We start from the raw sequence: 26477 nt of genomic DNA on the forward strand, positions 1-26477 counted from the left end.
TTATAGAAGTACAAAACTTTTCATTCATACATAAAATCACCATGGATCATATCATTATACAACATAATGCTAAACATGAAACATGTAATAATAAATAAATAAAGTTCTAGTCCTCTTCTACATTACCAACTTGAGTCTATTAAGTATTAATTAATTTGGCCAAACAAACTCCAAAGTAGAGATTTAAGGACATTTTCTCTGAATGTAAGAAGACCCATGCTCTTCATACCTGTGTTGTCAAAACATATACAATAGTTTTACAACAATTTTAAACCCAAAACAAAAAGGTTCAATAATGAATTTGATTAAGTAAACTTACTCAGATTTAGAAAACCACATTTGTTGAAAAGACCCAAGAGATGCTAATATGCTCCCCCCTATCCAAACACTGTCAAAACCACAAAAGCAGAGTACAATCACACACGCACACACACACACACACACACTAATGGATAATAAGTGAATGAAAAAGTAAAGTAAATATGACAATATGACATGTTAATGTTGTTACCTGAACCTTCTTTCAGTTGAGTTGCCACTAGCCAATACTTTAACTCTAGCAGCTTGAGGAGATTCCTACAAGTCAAGTTTTACTAATTACAACATTTTCTACAATAAACTTCAACTAAATCTCATAAGTGGAAAAGACATAAACGCCCATGAGAGTATAAAATGAACCTCCAACAAGTCTTTTTCAAGGCGTTCTTTCAGTTGTTGCATTGAGGCTGTGCCACCAGCAAGCTGCCATGTACAAAACAAGTCAACATTACTCTCTCTATGTATAGAAAAAGATTAAAATAATCCCTCAAATAAAGTATTTAAAATCTTACAAGGATACTACTGAACAATTCTCTTCGAATGTCGACATCACACTTATTTATGCTCTCTATAACCTGTATTAAAACAACACATTCACATACCTTGAATAAACAATATCAACAAAAAAAAAATAAAGGGGATATTAAATACCAATCTACTTTCTTTATTTGTGTAAAAATGTTTTGAGATGATTTACCATTTGTGGCAAGCCACGAGCAGAAGAAGCAATATCTACAGAACCTTCCATTCCAGGTATAGTCTGTGAGATCAAAAAAAAAAAAGTTGCATAATCAAAATAATTATAATAATTATTATTATATAATATAATAGAAACAATAAAACAATACCTTGATCAGAGACGGATTAAACAGAACATCAGGAGTCTTAAATCTGTCAGAACCGATCTCTATGGTCCTGTTAATCAAGATAAATTAAAAAGCAATAAAACTAGACACCAAAAAATACATCACTTTATGACTTGTGATTGCAGGAAGGGTAGATTACACGAATGGTCCCTATGGTTTAGGGTAATTTGCGTGTTTGGTCCCTAACTTATTTTTCTAACTCGGAAGGTCCCTACTGTTTGTTTTTGTTACACGCATGGTCCCTGTCTTACATAAAAAGTCTATTTTTTCCTTGATTTTTTAATTTATTTAAATAAACACACCCCCAACCCCACCCCTCACCTTACCTTACCCACCCTACAATTTTTTCCCTATTTAAATAACTGTCTTTTTACGTAAGATAGGGACCAAACGCGTAACAAAAACAAAAAATAGGGACCAATCGTGTAACAATAAAAAGAATAGGGATCTTCCGAGTTAAAAAAAATAAGTTAGGGACCAAACGTGCAAATTACCCCAAACCATAGGGACCATTCATGTAATTTACTCTTGCAGGAAATAATAAAATTCCAAAGCAAAAAAAAAAATGGTAATGAGCTTACTGTCCATCAGGAAGTTCATATGCAGTCATGGGAATGTTGGAATATGAAGTGTCTGAAATCAGAAATAAAAAAAAAAAATTAAAAATCAAGACAACAAATTTGGTAATAAACTGATATATGATTATAAAAAAAATAATAATAAAAATAAAAAAAATAAAAAAAAAAAGGACACAAACCATCATATGGAGTATCAGGGGCACGACACACACATTCCTTTATGTCACTGGCAATAACCCTCTGTAACAGTAATATGTATCATCATTATAACAATAATGATAATAATATTTATGATTATAACAATTTTGAAAAGGAATTTCCAATCCAAATAATAACAAACCTGGCAATAAAGTCTATAGCTTTCGGTTGTGTTAGGGAAATCAAGATCCACAGTCTGTAAACATCAAAGCCATCAATGCGTAATTTATAGAAAATTGCCACATAATTATACGAAATTTATAGTGAGGAACATATTTTAATTAGTTCATACGCTATATTATTATACTAATCAAAAAAACTGATTAGAGTTAAGTGCCTAAATTGATAAAATGTTGAAAAGCATGTTCTGTTTTTATGTATTTTGCCCTTTTTCAAAACCAGGTAACCGATAAAAATGGTTTTCTTAAAAGATCAAAAATAAATATGATGGCTTAATTAGTAAAAAAAAATGAATGTGGTAAAAAAAGATTCAAAAAATAAGGCTAAAGCTAACCTGAAACTCTCCTGGACGAACCTCCTTCCTTTTAAAAGAGTATCGAGGCCTTATCTGAATTTTAAATAAGCAAAAATCCGAAAACATATAATTATACAGCTTGACACTTTGATTATTCACAGAGTGTAAATTCAATCAGTAGTAAATATAAAATCTCAACTTACTTTAACTCCTTTGCTTTCCAAGCTTTTCATTAGGCAATCAGTAAGAAGTTCTCCTCCAATTGGAGATGCTGAAACAGCCTATTCCAAAATTCAAACATACAAATTACTTAAGGGACCAAAAACAAAAATATAACAGGGTCTTTAAATACTATTCATCCGTTTAATGGAAAAAACAAGAAGGGCAAAATAGGTAAAGGGTTGGTGTCTTGATACATTAAACCAAGAAACAAGCATGTATGGATGTCTGGATTAAATGGTTAACACATTAAGCTCATTAAGACAAAAAGAAACATCACTTTAGAGCCATTTGTAAAATGGATCATTGCATACCTTCTGTAGAACATAGCCATCGTGTACAGGGGCAACAATAGTTGATCCTCCACCACTGAAGAATTAATTATTAACCAATTTAAGTATCACATCCCATACAAGTAATAGTAACAATAGAAAAATCAAGAAACTCTAGATGCAAAATAGAAACTAAGGTTTAAATGCAAAAAAATGGAAACATCTTTACATAATTCTAACTTCATCATGTAAGTTTTCCCACATCAAAAAGCTTGAATAAGGAAGAAATTTGAAGAGAAAAAGTATATATATGTTTTCATACCTATCAACAACCAATGAGGTAGCACGCCCTGAAGCAAAAGATGTGAGAACCTAGAAGTAAAATAGGTTAATCAAGATTAGATGATATGATAAATATGAAACAAGATGAACTCAATGATTTTCAGTTTTCCTTCAAGATTGATTTGTAAGAAAAGAGGGAGGAGAGAGGATACAGCGTTTTTTGCTAGAAACAATGCTGGAGCTTGGTATTTTTCAAACATAAGCTCTGCAGCCCTGTCATATTTAATGTAACAGATGTTTTATAGTAGCATTATAAGGAAGTAAAGAGAAAACATTTCAAACAAGACATATGAAAGCAACAATGGAAATACTGTAACTGCTTACTTTTCTCTCTGTTGTTGAGTGTTGGAAGAAGGTTCTGCAAGTAGCATTGGGTGCTCTTTAGGATCAACCAACAGGCATTCTCTACAAAACAATGACAATATATCAAAGAAATGGAAAGAAATGAGCAATTTCCATAATAGATTGATGATTACCTGAAAGCGTGATCCCAAATGCTTTCTACAATATCCCAATCAGTAACAATTCCATCTTTTATTGATGATAGCACCTGATGAAATTGCATGGAACTACAAACTTACAGAGTATAATTTATTGAAGTATGTCAAGTAGTATCTTTTTTTTATATAAAACACTGACCTCCATATGATCACGGCGATATCCCATTGCACTAGAGCCTACATATAACTTACGTTTTCCTTTGGATTTAGGCTCACTATTCTTCTCTGAGTTATCATTCTCATCAACTTCCATTTGATCAATTGAGCCAATGACCTTCATATGTAATCAGTCAAATTAACATATAAGCATTAAGAAATAACCATACTTCAACTGTTCAATACCCCTATATAAGTTCTAGAAGAACACTCAACAACGCTCCATATGACACTTTTAGAGCATCATTAAGATTTTCTATTAATATTTATAATGTATAAAACATGGAAAGTAAGAACTTTGTGTACAAACAAAATGTGTTGCAATTAGCCTTCAAGAGAATGGGGAGCATTTGGTTGTTTGGACCAAAGTATAGAATCTTTTATACCTAAATGACAAATATCGGCCATAAACATATTATGCGGTGTGGAATAATGAGGAATATCCAAACCCGACAAAATCCTGGAGGATTCTCGTTGGTTCTCCTCAAAGACACGATTGAATTGTGTCTTCTTTCACAGGTTATACAGGTCAACAGTCGTAAAATGTTATCTTTCTTTCTCTTCGTAAGAAAAGGTAACTCCTTAGCCACAAAACAAGCATGTTTACAGAGAAAATTCAAGCATACATTACACTAGAGAAGAACGAGAGTGGGTTTTAAGTGCTTACAGAAGGAAAAACAGCCTTAGGAGCATCTTCACCGGCGTAACCAGCTTTACATGTATGCGAACCCAAGTCTACAACTATCGCAGATACTTCGTCTAAAAGAAACCAGCATTTGCAGAATGTGCAGAATTAGGGTTTACTGGTGTACATATACATCTGCTTTAGTTGAGATGACAAAATTGGAGTGGAGAAGTACTTACCTCCCCCATACATGGCTTCACGTAGGGTTTTGCTTCTTCGATTTCGGAGAGTGTCACAGAGCGGGCGATTGCGTTGGGGTTCCTCTTTGAATGTTGCTACCAAACAAGCGAAAATCTAGTGAGCAGTGGAATACCAAGTACACGCGCCAAGATTTTGGGCCTTTTTCTCTTATGGGCCGTTTGTATCTAGTTGGTATCACTTTGGTTTTTTAAGAATTACGGATCGGGTTTTTCATATGGGCCATTTTATATGATAAAATTAAAATTCTAATCATTTTATAAAACATGTTGTACCTAATTAGTTAATAAATAATATGGATAATGTTATTGTTTTTTATTAACAGAAAATATATTAAACTACTTTTAAATTATTTCACATATGTCTTCAACGTGATTTGAACCATTGACTTCAATGAGGAATGATAATACTAGATATCGTTGGGCTAGAAGCCGATTGGTGGATAATGTTATTGTTGGGTAACAAAGTTATATTAATTGGTTTAAAAGGTCCTTAGATAGTTTTCTTGATTTTTTGAGGGAACCGTATGCATATTTGCATGCTTATTTGGTTTCTTTTAGTTGTGCTCGACAAGTCGTATGTAAGATCAGATTACCACTATGACAATAAGAACTCGTTCTATCACCCATTATTTGATTCAACCCTCTTCGTCGCCTCTCTTTTCTCCGCCAATCCATCACCTTCAAGCTTCCTTACTACCCTTGGATGTCGTTGGCTCGGTTAATACCGTATACTGTATACACAACAACGTCATCCGAACCATCTTTTCAAGCTAAATTCTACTATAGTTGCTTTTCAGATTCTTATTAACCAACAAATCGAGTTTATTCTCATGATGAATTTTATTAAACTAATCGAGTGTGATATCCCCCATTTTTCATATGCAATTTAAAAATTTTCTTTACGCTTTTAAGTATTGAAATACAAAAGTTCCCATCTAGATACATATTTTTGAAATAACAAAAGTTATCTTATTAAAACCTTCGGGATGTCATTCGATTATATTCGAACATACGTTACAGCATAAATAAGAAGGCCCTAAAATAACTAATGCAAGACTATCATTTATTTCACTCAGCATCCTAACTGTGTAATTTCAACTTTGGCTCCATTACCTATGATATAATATAATGAATGGGTCAGGTTTAGGAAACCTGTTGAGATATGTAGGGTTTTCAAACCCATAGCATTTTAATGATAAAATATCATCCATGTAAGACATATATCAGGTGTAAATATATAACATGCCGTAAGACCATCTACCCAATCCCAACCGATCCTCACATATCCTAATTTGACAATCATCTAGAAGAATCACCTTACTGGATAAACTGTCTAAGAAATTGTTTGACTACACCTGCCAGGGGAGTCCTTGGCTAGTGTAAGTCATATAAGGCAACCAATGTTCAGAAATTTTGATGAATATGGCTTTTCATTTCATCTACACCCATGGGTTATAAAGTCATGCTAGCAACGTAATTCACAAGATCGCCTAGAATAGCCAAGTGTTGGTTATTTACTCTGGTCGATGACCCAGGCATACCGTCCGGTTGTCTGATCGGGACCCACCATTTATGGTCATCCCAAGCGTAGATGATTACACTCCGATCTAGTCCCACACTCTAACCTAACTATGAGACCTAATTGATTTTAAGCCCATTCGACACTAAGTAATCCTTTATAAGTCATATTTTTCATTTAAGCAAGACCTATATCTAAAGACAATTGATTTCTACAATAATTCCTAATCCAAATGTTACTATCTTATCCTTACAAATAGCACATAACACAGATAATACAAGCAACATTTATTATATGAATATTTTTAAGTTGATATTATGTTATTGATAACAACTACACACTCACTTGACAAAGTGCCTGGTGATTGGTGAATCGGGCAAAGCTTCTCCTTACACCTTTCTCGAAAGACCTAAATGTACATAACGCTACATCTTAGTCTAGTTTCATACTACGTGGAACTATTGTCTTAAGAGTTTATATTCCTCAACAATTCCAAAGTCTACTTCAAGATCAAACAAGTAAGGATCAATCAGGCAGGACAGTCGAGAGGCGGGATCATTTTGATATATAGTCTTTCTGAAATCCAACAACCAAGTCGAAGTAACCATTCTAGACATCTCTCTCACAGTAAATTAACCAACATAACAACTTGGAATCGTTGATAAATCTTAATTATAAGATCCTAGACGAAGATTATGGCAGCATACTGACTTAGGTCCTTCCTACACATAAGTATAGCTCACTTACAGAGTACAATGGACGAGAATCAGGATCTAAACTGGCAGAATATTGACTTAGGCCCTTCCTACACGAAGATTATGGCAAGTTGAGTACTCGAGGGTGTCGCAGGGCTTCGACACAGGCTAGAATGAAGAAAATAGGGCTAACTATCAAAATTTTCATAGAGATATTGATTGGAGGGTGCAACAGGTGGCACGCCACACATAAGGTTGATGTCGATCCACTGGGTTGCCGACACGTGGCAAGATCTGGGTGGGGCTACATGGTTGATTTCACGCGCAAGCTACGCACGACGTTCGTGTGTGTTTGACGTTTTCCAGATTTTCAAAATTACAAAACTCCTTCATACGAGCTCCGGTTTTTACGTTCTTTATATCCACGGAAAGATCTCAATGAGATCTACAACATTCCTTTAGACTCCGTCAGCTAATTTTGACTTTATTTTATTTACACACTCTTAGCCTATTAAATCTCGTATAAAATGCATAACGCTCACATCCGACGTCCGTTTTCGATGGTTTTTATATCGTTGGAATCCTAACAACGAGATCTCCAACTCTCATTTAGATTGTTTTGGCTAACAATCTATCGATCTAAAATCTGATATCAGTTCGCACACTGTCGCGCTAAATTTTAGAAAAATCATAACTTCCTCTAGTGAAGTAATATTTAGACGATACCTATATGCACGGATTTGCTTTTACGACATCTATGAGTTCTGTTTAGACTTCCTAAGCTAAAAAGCAATATATCCCAAATTCACTTTTTTATGCTATCCGTAACCGTGTTGGTTTTATCGCGAGACTTTGACACTTTTTAACTTCTCCATTCTAAGTCGGATCGAGGCGTTCTGGATATGTACATGATCCTAATTATGAATACTATAACTAGGTTGAGATTATTTTCCCTAATTGATCTTTTATTTTTTATGTGTATTTTATAATCTTATTTATGTTATTATATAATATATCTTAATATCATATAAAACACATAAGCATAAAATATATGAATAATCTTGTCTTATTCATTCACATAATGACTACATGACTTGACCACAAATGTTACATGTTTGATTACTAAGCCTAGATGGAAACGTGGGCGTTACATCGAGCATATGTTTTGTCGGTGGTTGAGTCATCATGGTAGAGAGAAAGAGACAGAGGAATGGGTCTTTTATCAAGCGTAGGTGGCAACCCCCTTGAGAAGCATATGAAAAGGCAAAGGGGTAACCGAGCTACTCCTTCATTTTCTAAAAATGAATATTTAAACCCGAAAAAATCGACATTATGCTCCTAGAAAGTCACAAAGTAACATTAAGGACCTTTTAAACCAATTCAAATAATTTAGCTACCCAATAATGACAATATCCTTGTATATGACACCAAATTTCAAATTGGTTAATATCATTAGATAGTAATCAACCATCATTGGTATATTCACTTAGTCACTGGTCAACTAACCACCTGATAAATTATAACCATGAGATCGAATTACAAATTAAACATTAGCCATCCAAATTAAGTATTTTACAGTTATTTTATAGTAATTGGTCTTATGTTGTGACAACCCGATATTTTGATTCTATGTAATGACTTAAAAAGCCAAGTATTGTAACCACTTTTGAAAATAATGAAATTAACTTTGAAAATAAAATGTATAAAAGTCTGTATTTGGTTACCTACTATGTTAGATATCATTAAACTGTGAGCGTAATAAAAAGAACGTCCAAATCTGACTTCGTATGAGGAAGTTATGATTTTTCCGAGTTCGGTATAAAGATAGATAGCTAAAAACTCGAAACAAAGAGCGAGCGACTTTTGGCCAGAATGACCTAAATGAGAATCGAAGGTCTCAACAATGGTATTTCAACAGTACAAAGTCTGGCAAAAACAGACATCGGATAACGAAGTTATGGATTTCTAACAAACTTTTCCTACCCCGACCTTTTAAAAATAAATAATAAAAATAATTTCAAAATTTGCTGATGGAGTCTAAACGAAAGTTGTAGAGCGTAGTCTCACCTACGCATGGATATAAAGAACGTCGAAAACGGAGTTCGTATGAAGAAGATATGAATTTTTGAAGTTTACTAAATAATTAAAATATAAATGTAAATAAAAATCCGGTATTATCCGAAGTAGGAGTCACCAGGCCAATCCGAGTTACGCCCAATGTACTCGAGGACTAGGCCTCGGAACGTCCACGTCGCCCCTCTACTCCCCTATGTCTTGTCCCGTCCGAAGTTCCAGCAGTCGAGGATGCGGTCACGCATGACACACGGGTACGCCCCGCGTAACCCCATACACCCAGCGTACCGAGGCGGTTCCCAGCTCCTATAAAAGGGATGTGAGGGTTCCCAAGCCCCGAAGGAAGTTTACGTTCCCGAGATTCCCGAGAATCCCGAGAAAATCCGCTTTCTCAAGTCAAAGTTTTGCTCGGTTTTCATCTCACCTTCTTCGATCTATCAGGTGAGTTCATACCCCTATAAACTACGCTTTTAAATGTTTGATAAATGTTTTCTATACACTTTTAAGAAGGGGGGGGGATGCAATTAAACACACGGTTATTATCGTGTGTAACCTAAAGTTTCACTATATAAGCTTTTTATCTAGTAATCATATGTGATTCATAACTACTACATGAGAACTTTCGTATGCAATATATATTCTCGATAACATCTTGTCTTTTGGAAATAAAACATGTTTATATATATATATATATATATATATATATATATATATATATATATATATATATATATATATATAGGGTTAGGTTATATTGTTTCCAGTAACTATTGTGTGCCAGAATGCACAGATCTGGACCATCGGATGAATAGAATCAACAATCATGATCTGAGGGTCTATGATATTACAATAGGGTAGCATGTATCATATAATCACACAATTTTTATCAAAAGGGTATTTTGGACAATTAACTACATTTATAAAAGGAAATTTTCGGATTTTTAGGGATGATTAATTCTCCTAATTTAAAAAAAAATATGAATTTTTTAATTAATTCAATTTCAATTTTTACCGATTTTATTCTATCAGAATATTTTTTGTTAGAATGATACTCTTTCAGAATTGTATTCTAATAGAATATTACTGAAGAAAAACAAAATTCATGAATAAGATGTTCAAATAACAAACATTCTAATATATTCTTATACATCCGAACTTAAATACAAATTCATACATATTCTTACAGACTAAAAGTCCTATACATTTTAATATAGTTATAAAAATTCTAAAAGAATACAAACAAAAATGAATAACATTCTTAAAAAAAATAACAACATTCCGCTAGAATACTATCGTGTGCCATGTTTTCTTCTTGAATTCTTGAATTCTGAAACAATATTGTTGTTTTTGGATGTTGAATCTTGAAATTCTGAAAGAATATTGTTGTTTTTCTTCATTCTTTGAGAATGAAGTATCATATATCTTTTTTTCATAAGTTTCCTCATCATTCCTGCATCATCCTAACAACTACACCTTAAGCATACAAATAATTAATTGCAATTCTTTCAGAATACAACAAAAATATTCTTACAAAATAAACTATTCTTGCAGAATAAAATATAATCATTTTACTTGGAACAAGGGGAAAAAAGTTAATAGAAAACTCAAGTAAGGATTGAAAGAAAAAGAAAAATCAGTGAATAAATCAAATGGAAAATCCATGTGAATAATCGTAAATCATTAGCATTCAGATGAAGAATTGCAAGCAATCAATAAGTAGAAAAATCGAAAATCAAATATTACAGTGAATAATGGAAGAATTGAGTAGCCGCGATGAAGTTTTAACTTATATTCTTATAGAATTTATAACATATTTTTTTTTTCAAAATAAAAACACCTAAATAACGTAACTACACATATTAACGTCAATTCTAAAAGAATATTTCAATTTTGTTTCTTGCTTAAACTTAAATTCCATAAGAATTCTAACATAATTATAATAACTCGTTAATCACAATAATCAACAAATTTTATAAATCACAACGAAGAGTTTTTTAAAACAAAATCAAATGGGATATATTATAAGTTTTAATGAAAATAAAGCCAACCAAAATGCCACTACTTTTACGTATGAACATTGATCATCCATTTATCCGACCAACATAAAATTTCGACTAAAAATACAAAAGTTTTAAATACTTATACAGTAAATAGCAAAACATTACCTAAACCTGCTTTATTAGCTTTAGTATGCCGTAGAAATCAATAAACTACAAAATCATTTACTTCGATTAATGGAAAAGAGAGAATAATAGTGGTGTAATGTCCCACCATGTGAAATCAGAAAAACTAAACCACGTATTGTGATTCTTTATGGTTTATATAAACTTAGGTTTAGAAAATCATTGTGATTAGTCTTGATTCAACAAGATCAATTTTAATTTCATTTTAAGATATCAAGAGTCTTTAAAGCTTACTATGTGCGAAAATTATGGGGATAAAAGTTGAAGAATACAAATTGAAAAGGAGGCGATTACCTGTAGTAATATCTCTTTCGATGTTTCTTTTTCTTTCAATCTGTTGCCTGCAATGGTGGATTCTGGTAGGAAAAAACTTGGTAACATCAACATTCTTAAAAGAATTTTGATTGTAAAATAAGAAATTAGGTTTAAAAATTAGAAATTGAGTTCAAGAACATACCAGGACTAGGATGTTGGTGTACGACGAAAGCTATAAACCTATTTCAACGATGGAATACGAAGCCGACGATGGAGAGGGAGGAAGAAGGTGATGGTCGGCTGGCAGAGGAGCGACAGTGAAGTTGCCTGTTGAGGTGAGGGTACAGATTTTTGAAACCGATCGTTTGAAGATAAAGATGGGAGAAGAATAGGGTTTAGGTGTAACACCGAAAATTTTCAAAACAAAATTTTCAATTTTTATAAAACATAATTCCATTGATATTCATTAAACAACCATTTTAATTATCCAAACAAGACAATACAAAATCCCAAGATCATGATATCAAGCTCCGAATGTGTGTGTGTACGGATCAAGTCGGCGCCTTCCCGCGGTCGTCACTAGTACCTGAAACAATAACATCAACACTGTAAGCACAAGGCTTAGCGAGTTCCCCAAAATACTACATATAACACATATTAGCCACTCGAGGCTATAACTCTGTGGGTCCGTGCACCCAAACTCTGTGAACCCTCAGGTTCTAACTCTGTGAACCTTCCGGTTCTAACTCTGTAAACATGCACAGCATCAAACACATAGAAGTAATGCAGTACAACACATAACATACATAGCATACAAATACTCTATCACATAACTCTGGTTACCTACTCAAGGTAAAGTATAGTGAGAAGACTCACCTCGCGTGTCTTGGTAAATCGTAAACCTGAAATCGCTAATCACTCGACCTGTCGAGCTGTCGTCCCCCTATAGCACAATACACCTCTAATTAACACTTTCCCAACTAGGGTTGACCACACTATAACAAGTCAATCTAGGTCAACGGTCAACGGTCAACTTTGAACGGACTCGGCGAGTACCCAGGCGACTCGGCGAGTCTGGGCGTGTACACCAATTTCCCTGGAATCCTCCCTTGACACGTCGAGCATTCCCTCAACTCGACGAGTTCCACCTGGCACGAGTTGTGGGGCCACCACGACTCAACTCGCCGAGTCTCAAGAACAACTCGGCGAGTCCAGTTAGACTCAGTCCACCTGTCCATTCTGACTCCCCCTTGACTCACTGAGTCCACCTTTCCCAACTCGGCGAGGCCACACACAGTGTGGTCGGGCAACATTCATGCTACTCGCCGAGTCTGTTCTTCGGACTCGGCGAGTCCATGCCATGCACTGACTCAATCTTGCTCTAAAGGTCAGATCCAGTTCATTAATCCATAGATCCAGTCCCTCCAAGCTCATTTAGCACGTAAAGTTAAAATCTTGATGCACATACAACCTCTATATGACCATATATGATGTTTATGACTCAAATACTACAACACAAGGTCAAAGACTCTATTGTCACTCATAAAGCTTGATGAGTGAGGCTCTCTGGACCTCTATGGATCCAGATCCATGGCCTCAACTCAAAGAGGGAACCAACGGGCATCAAATCATCCCATAAATGACCACCACAAGCCCTAAATTGCATCATGCTTCACTAAACAGAAAATGGTCCGAGATAATACCTCTAGAGTGATGATCTAAGCTCCAAATCCACGAAATAGCAACCTCCTTTGCTTCCTCTTGCCTAGGGTCTCCTTCTTCTTGCTAAATAACACACACAAGATCAAGAATGGCTCCTTTCTCTTCACAAATAGCTCAAGAACACAAGGGTCACTCACTGAGGGTTGGGTGAGCACAAATGACGGCCATAAGGCCCTTTAAATAGGCCTCAAACCCGGAGATTTAGGGTTTCATTACATAGCTCAGACTCGCCGAGTCCATATCCTGGACTCGCCGAGTCCAGGCGCGCACCAATGTTCAATTCCGTGTCTCTACTCGGCGAGTCTGAGCTCCAACTCGCCGAGTCCCTCTCACAATATGACAAAATTAGATTTACAAGATACCTGGTAAAATCCGGATGTTACATTAGGAAATTAAAGAATTACCATAATTAAATATGCATAGATTACTATAATACCCTTAAATTATTTATTTAATGATTTATTATTTCCTCAATTCCTATTGGTGCATCCAGTCACACAATAGTTGTCAAAAACATTTGAACCTAACTCTCTCTCTCTCTTTCTCTCTCTCTCTCTCTCTATATATATATATATATACATACATATATATATATATATACATACATATATATATATATATATATACGAATCAAACACTTTATTTATACTTTAAGTATATGTGATCATTTATGTCACTTTAAATGTTATACTTTACATAACAAGTGAGCATTACACTAGGGTTTACTATATGAACGAAACACACACTTTGAAAAACTATAATAGGTATAGTTTATGAGAAACTCATGAACATTTACTTACTAGAAACACTATATCAAAGAGATATTTTCATACACAAAAATAAACGAACATTTTCATACGTAAATTTGTTTTATACTAAGTTTTGTGAGACATTTCACGTACATTCGAATATGCATTTTAAGTCTTGTATTATATACCATAATCCCTTGTAGGGGGGGGGGGGGGCGTGATACTTGTGTATAGATCTATACGGGATTGACAATTCCACACCTAAGCTGTTAGCTACGGTTAGGCCGATAGGCCTGGGGTGACAAACGTCATAACTTTTCAACGCCTGAAGAACGTTATTATAGGCATTCTGGTCAAATAGTATGATTATAAGACTCACATGGAGTATTAAAAACACATTGATTTACGGGGTTTTTCAAATGCCTTAAACAAATTATACATAAACCTACTACTTTAAGCATGAAAAGCACTATTGCAATACGGTTTTGGAACAATCAAACTACCATCTATATAGTAGAAAACATGGGATTTTATAGGAACTTTTAAACATGTACAAACCATTTTCATTCCATTTCATATAAACATTATCACTAAATATTTATGAACTCACCAGCTTAAATGCTGACCTACTCTTTCAAAACCAATTGTATTTCTCAGGGATTCAGTAATACAGGTAAACTACAGCTTTTGAAGAAGGGATGTTGCGACGTTAGTTTAATTTCATTTTGACATCATATTGTAATTTGTTTTTGAAACAAGTACCTTTCAACAATGTAAACTTTTAAATTATATATATATATATATATATATATATATATATATATATATATATATATATATATATATATATATATGGTTGTATTACTTTCTTTACTATGTATTCAATTGTTGCGATACTAGATGAAGTCATCCGCCCTCGAACAATTCCGCCGTTCTGATTTGGGGGTGTGACATATGTACATTAAATCAATGGGATTAGGTTTTGCCTTTTCCATCCCCATGTTTGGTTCCCCTAATTTACTATCATTTATATTGTTCTTTTTATCCATCATCACCTCCCATTTCCCCATCTTTGTTAATCTTTCTCTTTTCCTCTGATCGTTTTTTTGAAAGTGTTGTATCTCTCATTCTCAAATGTGTGTTTTTATTTTTCGGTTGAATATAGATGTAGAAATTTGTCATGAGGCTACACATTATTGGTATTGAAAGACTACTAAAGTTGTGATGATAAGTCAACAATGTTATATTCCAACAACAAAAGTTCTATTAAGTCAAATCCTATTGACATCAAGTTTTCTTCTGTTAACACAATAGTGTAAAATGGAAACATATATAGCACATATAAATAAACTCCATGAAAGCGAATCCGCTCATAAAGTGATTACTTCCCTAGGTCTTTCATGAGCATAATACACACGTTGGTGTGATATTTGGTTTTAGTGGGAGTTTTATGTTACCTTATGTGTTGTTTAAGAACAATTATGTTTTTTCTATATAGAATTAAGAATTTGGTTAGCTCCATTATAAGTTGCATTTATTTGAAGTTTGATCTGACTTCAATCTAAAGAGGAACTTATCGGAAAATCTATTTAGATTTTAAAACCACACATCATGTTTAATCCATGTCGTTAGTTATATATGTATATGTGACCAATGATAGGTTTAATTATGTAAATTGTAACAAATACCGCTTTGATCCTATACTTGCATGATTAGTGGATGAGATTGTTTAAGGGTACCAATACTAGGATAACACTTATTAAAGCGCTTATATAGTTATATATACATTTATACATTCGTGGTCAAGTGGGAAAGTGTTGAATATTTTGGGACCACTAATAAATGTATATAAATAATGTTAGCATTAATTTTATATTAATATGGAAATTATACAAAATTGTTGATGGACCAATTTTATTAATAAATAAATATATACACTTACTATGTTTATCTTATGGGTTGAGTTTCTGATTTGATGCAAGATCACCTAAATCTCTAATATCTCACACATTCGGTTATATCTCCATATATATAAATAGGTGATGAAAAGAAGATTTACAATTTATGAAAATACATACAAAAAATTCGTTTTATGGTTTGTTATAGGATTCAGAGAGAGTTATTGAGATCAACTGGAAAACTAATCCCAGTTTCCAGATCCGAAAATCTCAAGGGAACAAGGTATGTAATCGTTCTTTAATGTTTAAGTTTTCTTTTAATCAGATTCGAAATAAAGATCTAATGTTTATGCTTCCGCGTTTATGTTTTGGTTATCAAAATAAACAATTGAATCCCTTATTAGGTATTAAAATTTTCAAACCAAACTTCTTTTCGATGTCCTTTATTCATTAAATCTTTTTTTGAATCAACATATCCCCAACAATATAACCATTATACTTCAAGGTGAGTAACCTATTTATGGTTGAGCTTTTATCTAAACATATACATATACTATGAAAATAGACAAACTTAATACATCTCATTATTGGTGAAAACTCGTGAATGGTATGGTACTTTTTATATTGACACACTTACTTATAATGGTTAACGATATACACCTTCTAAGGTGATGATGTGAGGTTATTCATTCAATATATAATTATAAAGATTATTATAGATAGAATCTCTTGGATACTTGTGGTGTTGTTTGTAAGAAACTACTAGTGATTAAGAGTAGTGCTTATAAAAGTAATAGTGTAAAGCAGTAATGTAATCTTTACTATATTATTAAGGATATTGCCCATTTATTGAAATTTAAGAGGTACTACACCTACTGCATAATATACAATCAATTTATTCATACCTTTTAATACTCCTATCACATTTCCGTTTTACAAATTAATTGCATTAAATATTCACATTTTCGTTTGACAAATTAATGGCATTAACATTGACGTTTCATAAATTGAATAAAAAAAGTAAACATACTATTTTTCTCCTCTGTCCTCTACACTCGCATTTTCCCTCAAACAAATAGCAAAAACCCTATTTTGAAAAGCCGACATCGCACCTCATCCGCCTAACTCATCATCGTCATCACAATCGGTAGTGAATCACCACCCACTCTCCAACCTCGCACCACTCACTGTATCTGTATCTGATCACCATCGCCGCTACCTACTGTGCTCTCGCAACACTTTTTCGGTGACAAGAAGCCACCACGCTCTCACTTTATCTCCTATGTCCTCTACACTCGCACCACTTGCTTGAGATTACTTAGAGGATTAGTAGCTTTCAGATGAGATCCAAGCACCCTATCAACCTTTAGTTTTTTTTAAATGCAAATTTGAAGTTGAAATTGTCATGTTCAAGAGAAATGAATATGAAAAAAGGGCTCAATGAAGATTGAATTTGATGTCGGGATTAATGTGCAAATATAGATTCTTTGTTCCAGTTTTGATGTCAAACCTAGCTCTTTCAAATTATTACATGTTCCAGTGTCGTTTGTGTGTCTCTAGCCTCAAAACCCACGTTTGTATAAGGTCAAAATGCTTAAGGGTATCGGTAGTCACCCAAGGCAAAGTTCTGTTTTTGAGGTTTCAGCTTTACTGGGATATTGGTTCTCTCACAGTGTTAATTTGGTAATAGTTGTCACACCCCCAAACCAAAACGTCCGGGGGTGGAGGACTTCATGTATAGTATCATAACCACAATTGCAATAGTAATTTAAGCAAACACAACTAACATATATATAATTGAAAGAGTTACATCATTGTATGAGTTACATGTTTCCAAATCAATTACAATATGTTGACAAAACATGAAATGTTGACGCCTTAACGTCCCATCCTCAAAATGCACTTTGATACCTGTTTAGTGATTTCCTGAGAATACAAGTTGTTTGAAAAAGTGTCAACACAAAGGTTGGTGAATTCATAAGCTTTTGTTTTCAAACTTGATAAAAGTCTCTCTCTTGTAAATGTCATGTTTGTTTCAGAAAAGTCTGATATTTTCTTTAAAATGTGTAATGTAGTCTTATATCCAAAAACCAAAATGTATAAGTAACCTCTTTTACTTAGAAAATGATATGTGTTTAAATCGACATAAACGCGTTTGAATTAAATGAAATTCCCGTAAATTCTTATGTTTATTAATACTTTCTGTGAGTTCATTATAACCATGTTATGACCTAGTTGGCCTGAAACGACGTTCTTCAGGCGTCGGAAATGTTTATGATATTTGTCACCCCAGACCTGCCGGTATAACTGTTGCATGCAGTTAAGGTATGGGTTTGTCAAACCCAATATAGATCTATATACAACTATCACACTCTCCCTCCAGGAGACTCTGGTTACAATACAAGACTTAATGGTAAGTGTGAAGCGAATGTCTCACAAAGTCTTTAACAAATTTAAGTGTAATGTAATGAAAATCCCTTATTGTATGAATGTACACTTTTTGTATGAGTGTGTTATGTAATGTATCATAAACCATACCTATTATAGTTTATCAAAACAAGGGTAGTGATGGTAACGTACGTAAACTATATTCAACGTAGTTCATTCAACTGTTTGAGTAAAATGGATGTACTTTGATTATAACAATCGTGTTATCCTTTATATTTCACATATATATATATATATATATATATATATATATATATATATATATATATATATATATATATATATATATCAAAATCCATTTATTAACTGATGCATGTTCATATACCAAGATAAAATATCATTCATTTGTAATAACATACATTCACATAAAGATATACACCTTGCTCAACATGTTATAAGGTGATAATAATATGTTAGCATTTTTCTGTTAGTAACAACTTCGATCACTGTTATTAGAAAATTTATAAAAACTTCATAATAGATCCAAATCAGAATCCGTGAATTCTTGGAGTTTGGTTAATGAGTCTAGTTTTTCATAAATTTTTCCATGATTTTTAGTGACCTCCAACTTAGGTGAAAACGTCCATAAACACAGACTGGTCCGGATTGGTTCTTGAAATGATAGGTAGTTTTGAAAAAATCACTATAAATTGTAGAAAAATCGTATGGAGATGTGCAAGTATCCATTTTAAAGCTAAGAACTTGAACTACTTGCACCTTGTACAGTTTTAAAAACAAAAATGTTTTAGTTGACGAAAACAGTCTGTGAATGGAGTCCAACTTTTCTGATGTAAGCTATTAGAAACATTTAGTTGTGTTCTTGATGATTTAACTTGTATTCTCCCCCTTGAAACATAATAAAATATGAAAATGTAGGGGTATGAACTCACCTTGAATGATTTCAGTAGATGGATGATGGGGAAATGTAGTATTCCACTCAAGAACACTAAGAAGATACCTTGAAGGTTCGAAGATCTAACACTAATGTGATGGAATTTATGTAAGCATCTATGATTTGGAGTAAGAGGAAGTGAAATAATTATGTGGAGGATGAATATACTTACCAAAAGTGGGAGAAAACTTGGAAGTGAATCTCGAATGTTTGGTGAGAGGATTGAGAGAGAAAAGTGTTTAATCTTTGGTGAAATGAAAGCAAATGAGTGAGAATTAGGAGAGAGGATGAATGTCCAACTCTAAAAACGTGGGAATAACTTGTGAGAGAGGTAAAAAGTACAAGGAAGTGACAAGGTATAGTGGGGAGGAGTGTGGGTTAGTCATGGAGTGGGTATGGTGGTTGCTTGTGTCACAATACAATGAAAAGTCAACACTCAACCTTTGTACTTCACCCACTCTTCTTGGATAAGGTTTTATCCCCAAAAAACGTGATTAATCATTAATTAGGGGGCCTTACATGTTAAAATAAAGTTTTGGGTGAAAATCCCGCGTTAACACGATGAAAAACGAAGCTAAAATGAAGTCGTAGTCGAAAACCGGGAAAAACTTAGTTTTCTGCGAGGCCTCTCGGTCCTGGCCGAGGTTCGGTCCTCCTGATGCTAGGTCCGAAAGCGAAATGGACCGAAAGCAGCAAGAAGTGAAACGGAGGTTCGGTCCGAAGGTGTGATGGAGCAAAATGGACCTTCGGGTTCGGTCTCCTGTTTGCGAGGTTCGGTCCCGAGAGGACCTTCGGGTTCGGTCTTGTGCGAGGTTCGGGTCCGAGAGCATCCTTCGGGTTCGGTCCTCTTGGTTTCGGTTCAACAGCTTTGGTGTTCGTTCCTCTTTGTTTCGGTCCCTAAGAGGACTTTCGGCCCTATAAAGGGGGTTTCGGGTCTTTTAGGGTATTTTAGCCGTTCTAACTCCATTTTAAGCTATTTTTGACCCGGTTAATGGTCGGAATGACCCAAATGACTTCAAAAAGTTACGGAAACTATTGAGAGAGATTTGAGAGAGATTTCAAATAGAAAGAGATAGAGTGAAAACGATTGAGAGAGGTTTCGTTTGTGATGTTTTTGAGTGTCAGGCTTCGCAATGCAAGGTCCGTAAACCTCATTAAGCCATGTTTAAGTGTCTTACACATTCCCGATGAGTGTGCATTAGTGTTTTATCGCTTTGGTTCATTGTTTACCGCATTTAAGGCTTAGGAAAAATTTAATCACACGGATTTTCCAAATGATGTTTTCTCATTAAAAATAGAGGGTTGTTTAGTAAATATACAACGTAAACCCTAATACGCAAGGGCTAATTGAGTCGTTCGGTTTGACTTGTTGAATTTGTTTGACTTTGACTTGACCTGAAATTGACTATTGTCACAATAGTAATGCCGAAAACACGTGTTTTATGAATTGCTGATGAAACATGTGACTTTTTGAATTTGTTTGCTTCTTGCTCTTCTTGTTGAACCCTAACTTAAATTTTACAATAAGAAACAACCTTTTTGACATCAGAAGCGAAACTTTCTTTGGCATTCCTAGACCCTGGTATATTCTTTTAAATAACAAGAGTTGATTTTGTTCATGTACATTTCAGTAAACACTTATTTGTACATGTAAAAATGCAAATATATTGAAAGAATGAATCATATGCTGATAAAGTAAAAAGAAATTGGTATTTAAAGCAGCATATTTTCAATTCAAGATGGATAATCAGTACCAGAGAGATGTCATTTGCAACTTTCTTAATTTGACTGTAGAGATGTGGTGCTTAGGATTTGAACATTACTGATTATATTGTTATCTGAAATTCATCTATGATTTATCCAAACAAAAACAGTTTGACTGACTTTATCATATTCCTACAGGTGCTCAAAATGTGAGCTCTGAAAGGCCACTTAGGCAATTCGTTACAGGTAAAGACAAGTCAGCAGGTAGAAATTCAAAGGGCCATATCACAATTTTCCACAGAGGGGGAGGGGCAAAACGATCACAAAGAACAATTGACCTAAAACGCAACACTTCATCACTAGGTGTAGTTGAACGAATCGAATACGACCCAAATCGCACTTCACAGATCGCAATGGTCATATGTGTCGAAGGGGTAGCTGTTGACCGCCCGAAAAAAGTCAACTCCCTCCAAAAAAACTTCACCCCACCCCCTAAGATCCTACCCTCCATCTCCGTCAAAGGTCAGTTTTCATTCTCTTCATTTCCCAGAATGCTAGAAGACAAAAAGGTGGAATCTTTAAGGCCTAAAACAGATCATGTAGCGGTTGGACTTTCAAAAGGTAGTAGGACCTTGAGTAGTCAAAGTCAAAGTCAAACGGGGACCCACATCAGAAATGTTAAGGATGTTTTCTTGTCTGCCTTTTCATCTTCAAATGGGGGAAAAAATACATGATGCTCCTTCTTCGTTTGTGAATGTGTTGGGTGTTCAAAGAATGGCGGTGGCAGGGGCAAAACCGAAATTTTTTGTTCCAAGAATGAAAGATGATGTGAAATAGAATGAAAGTCTGTTGCTTAATGAGGTAAAAAGGTGGGATAAGGATAGTGTTGTGTAGGGGCATAAGATGAAACGAAAAGCAGTTGTTTCTTGGGGGAGTTTGAGACAAAGGGGGATTTTAGGGGTTGTTTATGAGTCAGAATCAAAGTCAAAGGTGAAAGAAAGTGAAACGGTGGAAAAAGATGGGAAATTTGGAGTGGATCGAGCTCCTGTGAGTTATATATTGACTACCTAAGTGTCGATTCATCTGTTACATAAGTGTCGATTTATCTGTTACCTGTCCGTTGTGACAAAAAAACAACATAAATCATAATTATACTGAAAAAACAAATCTTTAATCGGGTTTGTAATCAAGAGTGTATATTTATATATTATTATTTACCATTTGTACAGTTTGACATAATCGAGTTTGTAATCAAGATTGTACATTTATATATTATTATTTTAATTATACTGATAATTGTTTATATGTAGTAAACTATTTGTACAAAATAATTAATCATCTCTACAATTCAATTTTTTAATAAAATATCCGCACCCGACGCGGGTAAACGGCTAGCATGTAAGAAAAGCATGGATGAAATAAAATATTCATATATACGAGTAACCATGCATAATAGCTACTTGTTAGCATGTTATAATCCAATTATTAAATTTATTGTTATTGAAGGTAGCACATATGTTGGGATATGTCCATGAAGGATGAATAAAAGGGAGAGTTACGGAGTTATCCATTAGTTTGGACTTTTGGTATATGTCCATGAAGGATGAATAAAAGGGTTGCTTGTAATATGAAATTTTTTTGTTGTTGACGTTAGCATGTTAGAATATGATTATGATCCAGAATGCAAGTTTATCTTCTTTCTTTCTTTCTTTCTTCTTCTTCTTCCTTTTTTTTTTTTTTTTTTTTTTTTTTTTTTTTTTGTCATATTGAGATGATTACAATTGTTTATTTTATCCCATTTTGGATGGTTGTCTTATTTCCTCCTTGTTTTGGGGTGGTTGTTTAATAGACAAATGGTTTGTCGTTTATAAAGGTTACATGGTTGACATTTTATTATTATCTTTAATCAAATTGTCATTCACCTATTGTAAGAAATTGTGTTAGTTACTCACAAGCTTTACATAGCTTATGTTGTGGTAATCTTCCACTGATGTAGGTGTTAAGTGGTATGGTTAAAGAGTTGTCCTAGTTACAAAACGATTAACAATATCAAGAAGATAGTTCTTTTGTAGCTTATGAATCAACTGTAATGTAGCACCATGTTGAGTTATTACTTTACGTAACTATGGCTCTTATATGCATATATGCTTTGCTACTTCATATGTACACTATATGTTTTATATTAAAATGTTTCAAAACAATGAGCTTTTTGGATGTACCTTTTTATAGTTTTTGGGTATTACAAGGGCCTCAACGTAAACATGACCGACTGTATATGTGGTGTCATTCTTTTGGCTCTCCACTAAGTTGTATTTCTATCTTTTTTGTAAAGGCGCTAATGTGACATGTCTGGTTAGAAAGTTACATAAACAGATTTTACACATTAACAAAATATTATGACCTTTAATGGCAAGAGTAAAAATAAGAAAATACGCAAAGCACATGAAATGGTAAAATTAAAACCATATGAAAAGTTCTTTTAAGATGCAACCAAAAGTCAATGTAAAATTTTATGGCTTCTGTGCAATTAAACCAAGATTGAAGGGACTTTTAAGATATTTTACTTGCATGCAATCAAATCACTTTAATGATGCTTGGTTTAAACGCAATCAAACCAAGATTGTGGTTAGTAACTTAGTATGTTTCCTAATTTTATATTATTAAAAGGAGTTTCAAGGTATTTTATTACTAATCATAGATTTTTATATATTAAGAAATTTGGAGAATTATATGTTAGAATATCTTTTGGATCCTAAATATGACTTATTTTGTCATATTTTAAAGAATATGCCAATTTTTTTTTTTTTTCTTTCAGAAAATACCCCTATTTACTTTCTAAGTCACTCACTCACTCCCTTTGACCCGTTATTCATTGCTTGCATAAATAGTTGTACATCTAAGTACAACCCTTTCTTGTACCCAGTTGTCCAAACAGAAACATACCAAAGGGCATTTATGGCAACTTAGCTCCAAAAAAAATATATCAAATATCTTTTAACACTCTGTAAATCCCGCACCTATACATACAAATTTATGTATACATCTCTCTCTCCACTCTGTCATCTTCTCGTTTTCTCTCTCTCTCTCTCTCTCTCTCTCTCTCTCTCTTCCATTCATCATTTCCTCCTAAAGCTTATCTCTCTGTTCATACATTCACTCATTTCTCGAAGAAATCTGCAACAATCTGAGGAACAGAAGAAACGAATTTAGTAAAGATTTCACCATCTCTTGCAAACTCATACGCTGTTGATTTCAGCTACGGGGTTCGGAGTTTTTGAAGAATTTTGGTAGGGTTTTGGGGGTGCGATTCGATGACATGAGTATAAATACGTGTGCTTGGAAATAAATGTGATGATATGAAGGGGGTTGTAAATTCAAAGAAGCAAAATTTTGGTGCTGGTTAATTGATTGGCTCAACTGTTGCTGAAATTTAGGGTTTTTGGGAGTGTAAATCGGTTGAATCAAACTGGATTTAGCTCAGGGCTCAGGTACTTCGTTTCTCGAATTTCTGATACATTCATCTGGATTGCTTTTCCTTTTCATAAGATTCGTATATAATCCACATTGTTCTGTAAATTAAAGCAACTAATTACAGAAGATTATAACAAGTTTGCGGGATTCAGCACTGGATTACACCTCTGAGAAAGTGTTCTTCTACAAATGCTTTCCTTCCAAAAGTGCTTAAAGCTATCGGTATTTGCTTTTTAGTTTTCCGTTAGTTTACAAAGAGAATCAGATTCTACAAACATCAACGGGTCTTTTGGGTGTTCTAACTAGAAAATCCAGTTCTTCTATTCTGGATCACATCGCCATCCTTCCACCTTCTTCGAGATTCTTCCCAATTCGCGCTGATTTTCAGTAAATTGATGCATCGATGGGGCTTCCATTTCGAAGTCTCACGATGCTTGTTCTACTAATTTGGTTTCTCCGGTGGCCAATAATTGAAGCTCAAACACCTGCAAGATCTCTCGATGCTATCCTCCAGGACTACGCTTATCGTGCATTTGTTCGACCACGAACTGGCATTCCCTACGATGGATTCCCCCCTTCAAATCTCTCCGGCATTCAAATATCAGCAATCAGGCTTCGAAGTGGTAGCTTATACACTAGAGGCGTTAAATCATACAAAGAGTTCACAATCCCAATCGGAGTTATATCACAACCATACGTGGAAAGGTTAGTCTTCGTCTACCAAAACCTCGGAAACTGGTCCACCATATACTACCCTTTACCTGGCTACATCTATCTATCACCTATCTTGGGTCTTCTCGCCTACGACGCCGCAAATTTATCAGCCAAAAACCTACCGGAGTTACCCATTCATGCCTCCGAGGAACCCATTTCAATCAATTTTCCACAACCAAAACCTGTTCCCAATGGTTCAATCGCAGAATGTGTTCACTTCGATCTAAACGGTAATATAAATTTCACAAATTTGATATCAAGAACAATATGTGAGACATTCGAACAAGGGCATTTCTCCATTGTAGTCAAATCCACCATTGCCCCTTCACCAGCACCAGCACCAGCACCACCACCGCCACCACCTCATGGTGGTGGTGGCGGGAACGGGAAAAGGGTCGGGATCATTGTCGGAGCAATCGCGGGTGGGATCGCATTACTCGTGTTGTTGGCATTGCTGATATTGTGGATATGGAGGTTGAATAAAAAGAAGAAAATGAATAAAATGGAAAAGGCTGCGGACTCCGGCGAAGCGTTGCAGATGACGGTGGTCGGAAACACGAAAGCTCCAGCAGCCACCACGACAAGAACACAACCGACCCTGGAAACCGAATATGTCCCGTGAGATTGTGATTCATACTTATGGTGATGGTGGATTGAAATGAGAGAGGTAGTGTTTTGGGATTCATTCTTTGGTGTTAGTGTGTGTGGTTCTTGTGTGAATAATTACGTTTTTTTTATTTCACAAAACCTGTTGATAGTTTGATAATTTGTTGTGTGCATTTTTTAGGTGTTTAGGCAAGAGTGATGATTCTATTCATGGTAAATTTTGTGAACCATTGTTAAAGAAATAATAATTTCTTTTTTCTTTTTTGAATGGAACTTCAAATTTTTTTTTTCTTATTTTAAAAGCACAATGTTATATTTGAAAGAAATGGAAATATGATGCTATAATGAAGTCATAAATAAAAGTATGTTGCTATATTTTATGTAGTTACCATTTAGTTGTGGTTGATGAAGAGGTGTATAGATGTAGTCGGTGTAACACATGGCACATGGGAGGGATTGTTGATTCTTGAAGGCCAAGTTCCAATGATTAAAGGAGTTTAAGACTACTTTATTGAAATTGCTTTTGGTTGGAGCATTTGTCATCAATTATTGCGTTACAACAATAATACGTTGTGCACACAAGTACAAATATATATAGCCATGCCCGGCTATTTCAATCATAATCATCTTGATTTTTTCTTCTTTTTTGTCACGTAAGAATTTCAGTAATTAGGTAAGAATGTATAAACAGTTAACTAACTTATACGTACTATATTGGAGTTTTTGTAGTTTTTATATT

General features: G+C 34.3%; 2 protein-coding genes and 1 pseudogene across 3 annotated transcripts; 2 read left to right on the plus strand and 1 right to left on the minus strand.

Annotated features, from left to right (window-relative positions):
• Nucleotides 1–4914, minus strand: ARP4 (actin-related protein 4). Its single transcript, XM_078971555.1, has 20 exons — nucleotides 4789–4914; nucleotides 4592–4683; nucleotides 3908–4042; nucleotides 3745–3818; nucleotides 3593–3673; nucleotides 3421–3481; nucleotides 3249–3298; nucleotides 2969–3023; nucleotides 2639–2716; nucleotides 2475–2528; nucleotides 2103–2156; nucleotides 1942–2002; nucleotides 1766–1817; nucleotides 1167–1233; nucleotides 1016–1078; nucleotides 831–893; nucleotides 679–741; nucleotides 512–576; nucleotides 320–388; nucleotides 1–229 (listed from the first exon to the last, which is right to left on the minus strand). Exons 1-20 carry the CDS (start codon nucleotides 4799–4801, stop codon nucleotides 184–186), a joined length of 1296 nt encoding a protein of 431 aa, XP_078827681.1. The 5' UTR covers nucleotides 4802–4914; the 3' UTR covers nucleotides 1–183.
• A 6711-nt stretch (nucleotides 4915–11625) lies between these two features.
• LOC145010170 (large ribosomal subunit protein uL2mz, N-terminal part-like) lies at nucleotides 11626–22018 on the plus strand (annotated as a pseudogene).
• Nucleotides 22019–23985: 1967 nt separating this feature from the next.
• On the plus strand, nucleotides 23986–26006 carry LOC145011083 (transmembrane protein, putative (DUF1191)). Of its 2 annotated transcripts, none has more exons than XM_078969711.1 (2): nucleotides 23986–24435; nucleotides 24530–26006. In XM_078969711.1, exon 2 carries the CDS (start codon nucleotides 24822–24824, stop codon nucleotides 25752–25754), a length of 933 nt encoding a protein of 310 aa, XP_078825837.1. In that variant the 5' UTR covers nucleotides 23986–24435; nucleotides 24530–24821; the 3' UTR covers nucleotides 25755–26006. The 2 variants fall into 2 exon arrangements, with proteins under 2 accessions (XP_078825837.1, XP_078825838.1); XM_078969712.1 differs by having other exon boundaries at nucleotides 24543–26006.
• Nucleotides 26007–26477: the final 471 nt, after the last annotated feature.

Source organism: Lactuca saligna, chromosome 8, assembly GCF_052625555.1.
Source record: "Lactuca saligna cultivar CGN05327 chromosome 8, ASM5262555v1, whole genome shotgun sequence".
Lineage (NCBI taxonomy): Eukaryota > Viridiplantae > Streptophyta > Magnoliopsida > Asterales > Asteraceae > Lactuca > Lactuca saligna.